This window comes from Aptenodytes patagonicus, chromosome 7 (assembly GCF_965638725.1).
Source record: "Aptenodytes patagonicus chromosome 7, bAptPat1.pri.cur, whole genome shotgun sequence".
Taxonomy (NCBI): domain Eukaryota; kingdom Metazoa; phylum Chordata; class Aves; order Sphenisciformes; family Spheniscidae; genus Aptenodytes; species Aptenodytes patagonicus.
In genome coordinates this window covers 5,564,928-5,572,930 of record NC_134955.1, presented here as the reverse complement: position 1 = coordinate 5,572,930, position 8,003 = coordinate 5,564,928, and the positions used below count along the sequence as shown (strand labels likewise).

General features: G+C 43.9%; 2 protein-coding genes across 2 annotated transcripts; both read left to right on the top strand.

The window, feature by feature from the left end:
• Positions 1 to 1,123: 1,123 nt before the first annotated feature.
• On the top strand, positions 1,124 to 4,019 carry LOC143162928 (uncharacterized). Its single transcript, XM_076343501.1, is given in 2 exon segments — positions 1,124 to 1,407; positions 1,409 to 4,019. Coding segments are annotated over 2 exon segments (2,895 nt in total).
• Positions 4,020 to 5,140: 1,121 nt separating this feature from the next.
• On the top strand, positions 5,141 to 6,151 carry LOC143162927 (endogenous retrovirus group V member 1 Env polyprotein-like; the record flags this gene model as incomplete). Its single annotated transcript, XM_076343500.1, is given in 1 exon segment — positions 5,141 to 6,151. A coding segment is annotated over 1 exon segment (1,011 nt), but the record flags the coding sequence as incomplete, so codon positions are not given.
• Positions 6,152 to 8,003: the final 1,852 nt, after the last annotated feature.

The following is an 8,003-nucleotide window of genomic DNA, read 5'->3' as shown; positions in this document are numbered from 1 at the left end:
GGATATCTGCCTCGTTGGCCTTCCCCCTCATCCTTACCCATAAGTCCCCATAAGGTGGTATCCTCAAGTGCCTTGGGGTCTCCCGGCCGTGGGAACGGAGTAACGGGAGTTGTCGGCATTGCCATAATTATTGTCCTCTATTGTAAAAATCCGGTACCGTGTATCACGATTTAATTGGTGTGGACCTGTGGCAAACGATTAACGGTTTAACAATTTACGGTACGCGTGAGCTTGACTATTATCTAATCGGTATAGTTTGTGATATAAGTTGAGAGTGCAATGGGCCCTTTTGTGTGATTGAATGTTTGTGTTGTGCAAGTGAGAAGCAGCACAGCTGTGAAGCGAGTGTGGAGTTCTGATCCGCGGTTCCGTATTCTCCGAGAGGAGGGCGGCGGGAGATGAACGAAGTGTATGATGAAATTTTGTATGTGTTAATAATTCCTGTTAACTAAGTGTTGCTTTCTGTGTCAAAGGAAACGGGTATCATATCTAACAGGGGTCGGCTGTGAATGAAAGAAAAGGGAGGAAACCTCCCCCTCTCTGTGTAGCAAGTGTAATAGTTGCCAGCCCATTATAGTGACCCGGTGTTTGAAGTGCGAAAAAGTGATTAACATAGATTGGCGGGGCGAATCGGTTTACTGTTTTGGGTGCTGGGGATGGAGAAATTTCAGTGATCTTAAACCAAATTTTGACTACACTTTGTGTAGGCAAGCAGGATGGGAGGTCAACAGAGCGGGGGCATTTTGAAGAAAAGCCCCCTAGGCTGTATTTTAAGTCACTGGAAGAAAATGGGGGGAGATCTTAATAAGAAAACTTTGATTAAATATTGTAACCAGTGGTGGCCATTATATAAATTGGAGGACGAGGAAAATGGCCTTTTAACGGAACTTTAAATTATAACACCCTGTTGCAGTTCATGCTGTTTCTAAGAAGGGAAGGAAAGTGGGACGAGGTTGTATATGCTGATATGTTTTTCACTTTAAGAAACCACCCAGAGTGGCAGAAGGAGTGTGGTATAGGATTGGCCCCACAAAATCCTTTAGTATTGGCATTAGAAAAGGAGAATAAAGAAGGAAAAGGAAAAATTGAAGAGGTGTTGCTCAGCATGTAGCATAGGGCAGAGATGTGGAAGAGAAGAGTTCCTGGAGTGGAAGCTCTATTCATTGGGCAGTCAGAAAGTAGAAATTTGAAGACTTTACTAGATGAGGCATGGAAAGTGTTTAATAATAGGGAAGAGGAAAATCGAAAGAGAGACAAAAGGGTATTGGTAGTGGCTTTACAAGAAACTTGGGGAGGGAGGACCCTGGGGCCAAGAAAGCCTCTAGAGAGAAATCAGTGTGCATGGTGCAAACAGCAAGGGCACTGGAAGAATGAGTGCCCAGAAAGACGAAAAGGAAAAAGGGGCCCGAATACAGGCCCACGTCAAGGAAGACTGACGGGGACCTGGGGAATCTACCCTAGCGGATCCACTGGTTACGTTACAGCTAGGGAAACAGCAACAGAAAATGGAATTTTTGGTTGATACAGGGGCAACGTTTTCGGTCTTGAACCAGGCTCTGACACCTATGGATGACGATTTTGTAACGGTAAAGGGAGCTACTGGTCAAAGTGAAAAGGCACATTTTTTGAAACCCCTTAATTATAAATTGGGAAAACAGTTAGGGGTACATAAGTTTCTATATGTGCCAAATTCACCAAAGCCCTTATTAGGGCGGGATTTGCTGGAACAGTTGGGAGCGGAAATAAAATTTGAGAAAGAGAAGATAGAATTCAAAGTGGGGGATCAACAGCTAATCGAAATCCTAAGTTTAGCCCTCATTAATATCCCCACTGATACCGAAATACCTGAGGAGGTGCGAAATCAAGTATACCCTGGGGTCTGGGCGTCAGAAATACCAGGGAAAGCGAAAAATGCCTCCCCAATAGTGGTTAGAATTAAACAAGGGGTAAATCCAGTAAGGATTAAACAATACCCTTTGAGGATAGAAGATAGGGAAGGCATCCGGCCGATAATTGATCGCTTTATGAAATATGGGCTGTTGACGGAGTGTGAATCAGAATACAACACCCCTATTCTACCGGTTAAGAAACCAGATGGGAGTTACAGAATAGTGCAGGATCTTAGGGCAATCAATAAGATAAATGAAGACCTACACCCCGTGGTAGCTAACCCATACATGTTACTAACTAGATTAGTAACAGAATTAGTTTGGTTTACCGTGTTGGATTTAAAGGATGCCTTCTTCTGCCTACCCTTGAGCCCAAAAAGCCAGCAATTACTCGCTTTTGAATGGGAGAATCCGGATTCTGGGAGAAAGACACAGCTTACTTGGACGGTGCTGCCCCAAGGATTCAAGAATAGTCCCACTCTTTTCGGAAATCAGTTAGCTAAAGAATTGGAACAATGGGAGCGTCCACCCGGAGCTGGGGTGGTGTTGCAATATGTAGATGATCTACTCATAGCCACGGAAATAAAGGAGCTGTGCATGATATGGACCATTAGTTTGTTGAATTTTCTTGGACTAAATGGCTATCGAGTCTCTCCGCAGAAAGCCCAGGTCACCCAACAGCAAGTAACATACCTCAGTTATGAGATTACTGCTGGACAACGAACGCTAGGGGCCGTGAGAAAGGAAGCCATCTGCCAAACCCCCAAGCCCCTAGGCATGACGGGGTGGTGTCGCCTGTGGATTTACAACTATGGACTTCTGGTAAAACCGCTTTATGAGATCCTGAAATCAGGTACGAAAAATCTTACCTGGAATGGGGAGGCAAATAAGGCCTTTCATCTTTTAAAACTTGAATTAATGAGAACACCAGTTCTAGGGCTATCAGATACCACCAAACCTTTTTGGTTATTCTCTCACAACAAACAGGGAATAGCCTTGGGAATTTTGGCCCAGAATTTAGGGCCATATCGGAGGGCAGTAGCCTACTTTTCCAAACAACTTGATGAAGTCAGTAAAGGATGGCCTAGTTGCTTAAGGGCTGTGGCTGCAATTGTACTTAATATTCAGGAAGCCCGTAAATTCACTCTAGGCCAAAAGGTCACAGTCCTGGTGTCCCACACTGTATCCGTAGTATTAGAAATGAAAGGGGGGCATTGGTTGTCACCACAGAGACTCTTGAAGTACCAAGCCATAATGGTGGAACAGGACGATGTGGAGATAGTGGTTACTAATATTGTTAACCCAGCCTCCTTCCTCAGCGGAGCCACGGGAGAGCCAGTTTCCCACGATTGTCTGAAAACGATTGAGGCAGTATATTCCAGCCGTCCAGACCTGAAAGAGGAACCACTGGAGGATGCCGAGGATTCCTGGTACACTGACGGAAGCAGCTTTGTCCAACAAGGCATTCGCAAAGCAGGATACGCGATAACCACTACTGATCTGGTAATAGAGTCTAAAGCCCTTCCCTCGAGTACCTCAGCACAAAAGGCGGAGATCATAGCCTTAACCCGAGCACTGGAATTAGCAAAAGGAAAAAGAATCAATAATTGGACAGATTCCAGGTATGCCTTCAGGGTGGTCCATGCCCATGGAGCGATCTGGAAGGAAAGAGGACTTTTATCCACTCAAGGAAAGCACATAAAACATGCTGAAAAGGTTCTTAAGTTATTGGAAGCAATCCAATTGCCCGAGAAAGTGGCTATAATGCATTGTAGGGCCCATCAAAAGGGAGTAACTACCCAGGAACTGGGAAATGCCATGGCAGATAAGGAAGCAAAGAGAGTGGCTGAGATGGGCCAAGTAGAAGTGCATCCCTTGATTCCAGACGGTAACATACAACTTGATCAGACAAATTGTGGACCTCGGTATTCAAGGGAGGACCAGAAGCTTATTGAGAACTTAGGAGGGAAAGTAGAAAAGGGTAAATGGGCCAGGACATCACAAGGGAAAATAGTAGTACCATTTGTAATACTATGGGCCATAATTATGGCAGAACATAGAAAAACCCACTGGGGAACGGAGGCTCTGTATAAGTATTTGACTCGGAGTATTGTTGCTCGGAATTTGTAACCCAGCAATGTGAAATTTATCTGCAGAATAACCCTCGAACAGGTCCTAAAGCTCCGCTAGGACAAATAGGGAAGGGAAATTATCCAGGACAACAATGGCAAATTAATTTCTCAGAACTCCCAAGAAAAGGGGGGTTCCGATACTTGTTAGTCCTAACAGATACCTTTTCGGGCTGGCCAGAAGCATTCCCTTGCCGAACCAATAAAGCTAGAGAAGTAACCAGAGCCTTGTTACGAGAAATAATACCAAGGTTCGGAGTCCCATCAGCAATATCCTCAGACTGGGGACCACATTTTACTGCAAAGATTGTTCAACAGACTAGCAGGATTTTGGGAATAGATTGGCAATTGCATACCCCTTATAGACCACAGGCCAGCGGCCAGGTAGAAAAGATGAACCATCAAATCAAACTACAGATTGTAAAATTGGGACAGGAAGCGGGACTTTCCTGGCCTCAATCATTGCCTCTGGCCCTTCTGAGAGTCAGACTAAAGCCTAGAGCAAAAGAGGGTCTAAGTCCCTTTAAAACATTATATGGTAGGCCTTATATGATACAAGCAGGAACCGCTGCACAAGTAGGAAATGAAGTACTAACTGACTACGTAATAAGCTTGCAGAAGCAACTCCAAGAAATAACAAAACAGGTCCTAGGGACCCGAGCTAGAGGCCTTGACGAGCCAGTTCATGATGTAATGCCAGGTGATTATGTGTATATTAGATCTCTTTCAGATTTACCTCTGGAACCGAAATGGGAAGGCCCATTCCAAGTGCTATTGACATCCTACACAGCAGTCAAAATTAAGGAGCAAACATCGTGGATACACTATCAAGAAAGCCCCTCGACTACAATGGAAATCAACATCAGCTGGACCTCTGAAATTACGCATTCAACGAAAAGATGGACTTTAATCGTTCGTATAATAACACTGTGGTCAAAGATTATGGATGCATGGGACCAGAATTCGTATATACGAATGACTAAATCAATAGTAGATGGTTTGAACCTGTCTGACTGCTGGGTATGTGTAGCTCTTCCCAGAGGCCAAATGGAGATACCCCTGTTTGGAGTCACGTCCATAAATTGGACTATAATTAACGAAGCCACCGGGGTAAATATGTGAAAATTGGGAAACTTTTCCAAATTGGAATGTCGAACTAATGTGGCAGTTAGGGAAAGGGGGCCTAAGTTTGAACTCCAAGTTTTGGATGGGGGAATATTTTTTGAAGGATGCAGAAACAAGAGCACTAAAGAGTGTGCAAGCGCTCCTCAATTTGGAGACTTTAATTTAAATACTATAAATTGTACCACCATTGATTTACAAGATGAAAAATCAGTTAACACCCTACACTCCTTAGACGCAGACCTGGTTGTGACTCTGAAGGGAATCTATCATAACAAAACTGTCCAAAGTGGGAATTCTCGGACAAGCCCAGTGCCTATATGTTCAACCCCTCAAGGGATCTGGTGGTTATGTGGAGATGGACGCGCACGAAAGATATTACCTAGATCTTGGCAAAGAACCTGTACTCTTGGGTATCTCATGTCACAATATAAAATCATCAACCAAACCGAGATACCTACAGGAGTTTTGAGGAGTCCCTGGATACGAATAAAACAAAATAACCCGATGATAGAGAGGCCTACTGGTTTTCACAGTTTTGTTCGATGGATTTTCCTGTGGTTAGGAGTAAGTGAACTTGAAAAGGCTATCCTAAACGTGTCAGCAACAATGGAATTGGCCTTAAATGCAACAGGAGACGCTCTACTGTCCCAACAACGGGAAATAGAGAGCTTACGACAATTCTCTGCTCAAAATAGGATGGCCTTAGATGTTCTATTTGCCAGTCAGGGAGGTATGTGTGCTGTGATCAATGGCAGTTGCTGTTCCTATATCGATCAAAGCAAAAGAATTGAAACAGACATAAAACAAATTTGGCAGCAGGCACAGTTATTACATCAAGTATCGCAAGATGATACTTCCTGGGGTTTCTCTGAACTCTAGGAAAAGCTTACTTCTTGGTTACCCAATTTTACGTGACTCAAGTAGCTCTTTATGGCAGTAATCATGCTCATTATTTTAGGAATATTAATTTGTTGTATATTGCAATGTTTTATGTGGATGTATAAATGAACCGGGAACACTTATGAAGAATGGAAGAAACATAAACTGAGGCAGAATATTGAAAGCAGAAAATATTTTACTAAAACCCTCAAAGGGGATGGTGCTATATAGCAAAAGAATTTGCAAATGGGAAAGAAAAAGGGGGGACTTGAATTAGGGAACGAATGGGTAATTGTTAGCATAAACGATTGTAGCTAGTAACTCCGATAGCATAGATGCTGTTGCAAGCATAATAGAATGTTTGGCAAAGACACTGTAACCCTATTGTTAGCAGAAGTTACACAAGTTGGGTAGATAACAGAAACTTAAATGTATACACTCAGCGACCATCTGGTTGAAACCAGCCTTGCGGTCTGAAGCTCAGCCAACTCAGCATTCTGGGCCAAAGGTGCAGGTACACGGTGAAGAAGACTGTGAATCTTCCTCCCAAAGACCCCAACAGACGACCACCAGACGACAGTACGCGTGCGCCAGGAGGAGGGAGCCTATGATAATAGGTTCCTGGAAATAATTAAAATATCCCTGCCTTTTCTTAGAACTAGTTGTACTAACCCAGCCTATGGTAATGAAGATGTACACCGCAGAACCATGTAAGGGACAGTTGATGCAACATACGGTGTGCAAGCTAGGAAGAGCTATCCCCCTTGCACCCGGCGCCGTAATAAACATACCTGCTTTATAACTCTTTTCAGTTGTGAAGTTTGATTCCGCACGTCAACCCTGAGTCCTAAATCATGTGGAAAATGGAGCTTTTGTGTCTATCAGTTAGATGCTTTGAAAAATTTCATTCTCTATTACCTATCCTCTGGGAAGGAATCTAATATATACAGCTTTTGCATTTGCCACTTGGGGACCTACCTGTAAGTTGTTCAGATAGCTTTCAGGATTCCCTGTGCTGTGCACGTCATATATCCATGTCACAGTCTCAGAAGGTGCAGCAGCTTTCTGGTATTGAAGATACGTGTATTGCGTACACTCCTTTTGTTAAAAAAGTTTTTCATATATATATGCAGAGTTTCAGTAAGTTTTCAAATCAGACTGTGAGCACGAGTTAGAAATAGATACAGTAACAAAACATGAATTTGAAACCGATAGGGAAACAAAAGGGAAGCGGTGTATCTCCCTCCCAGCCTCTTCAACCCGCTTTTTCTCCTCCGATGGCTGAACAACCGCACGGATGGCCACTTTGCTGTGAGATTTTAGCACGTGCAGGCTGCATCCCAGAAACAAATGTTGCTGCCTCCCACATCTTCATGAGTTTTGTCAACCGATTAAAGGCTGTTGAGGCTTTCTAGTTGAAGAGCTAACCAATTTCTTTCCCTGTCTTTGAATTAGGCCTTTAGCATATAAGTAATAGTGTCATTTGGAAAGAAATTAATCCTTTAGAGACCAGTAGCGCCAGATACCAAACACGCTTAGAAAGGTAAAGTGGGACTCAGATGGAAGTTAGGTGCCCAAATCCAGCATTATGATACCCAAAACTGCCATTCAGTTATCACGTAACCTTGGAACTTCCACAGGCTTTTTTCTTTTTAAACGCACCAGAAAGGAAGCGCAGTTTCTGTATCCCAGGCAATAACATCAGTTAAAGTTTCAACACATGCCTGGAGCGTGGGAGATCACAGGCCAATTACTGTGGCTGGAGGGGGTTCAGCCTCTGGGGATGTAGGGCTGCCCCACCAGCCTGCAGGCTGGGGTAGGTGTGGGGAGGGAGCGAGCAGCTAGGCAGGAGACGGGGATGATGGGGAAGTGCTGCGTGCTCTCCTGTGAAGGTTGCCACTGTAAAGAAAGGAATCTAATTGCCACTGACCAGAGAGTCAGCCTGTCTGGAGATTCAATACTGGCTCCCTAAACTCCTGCA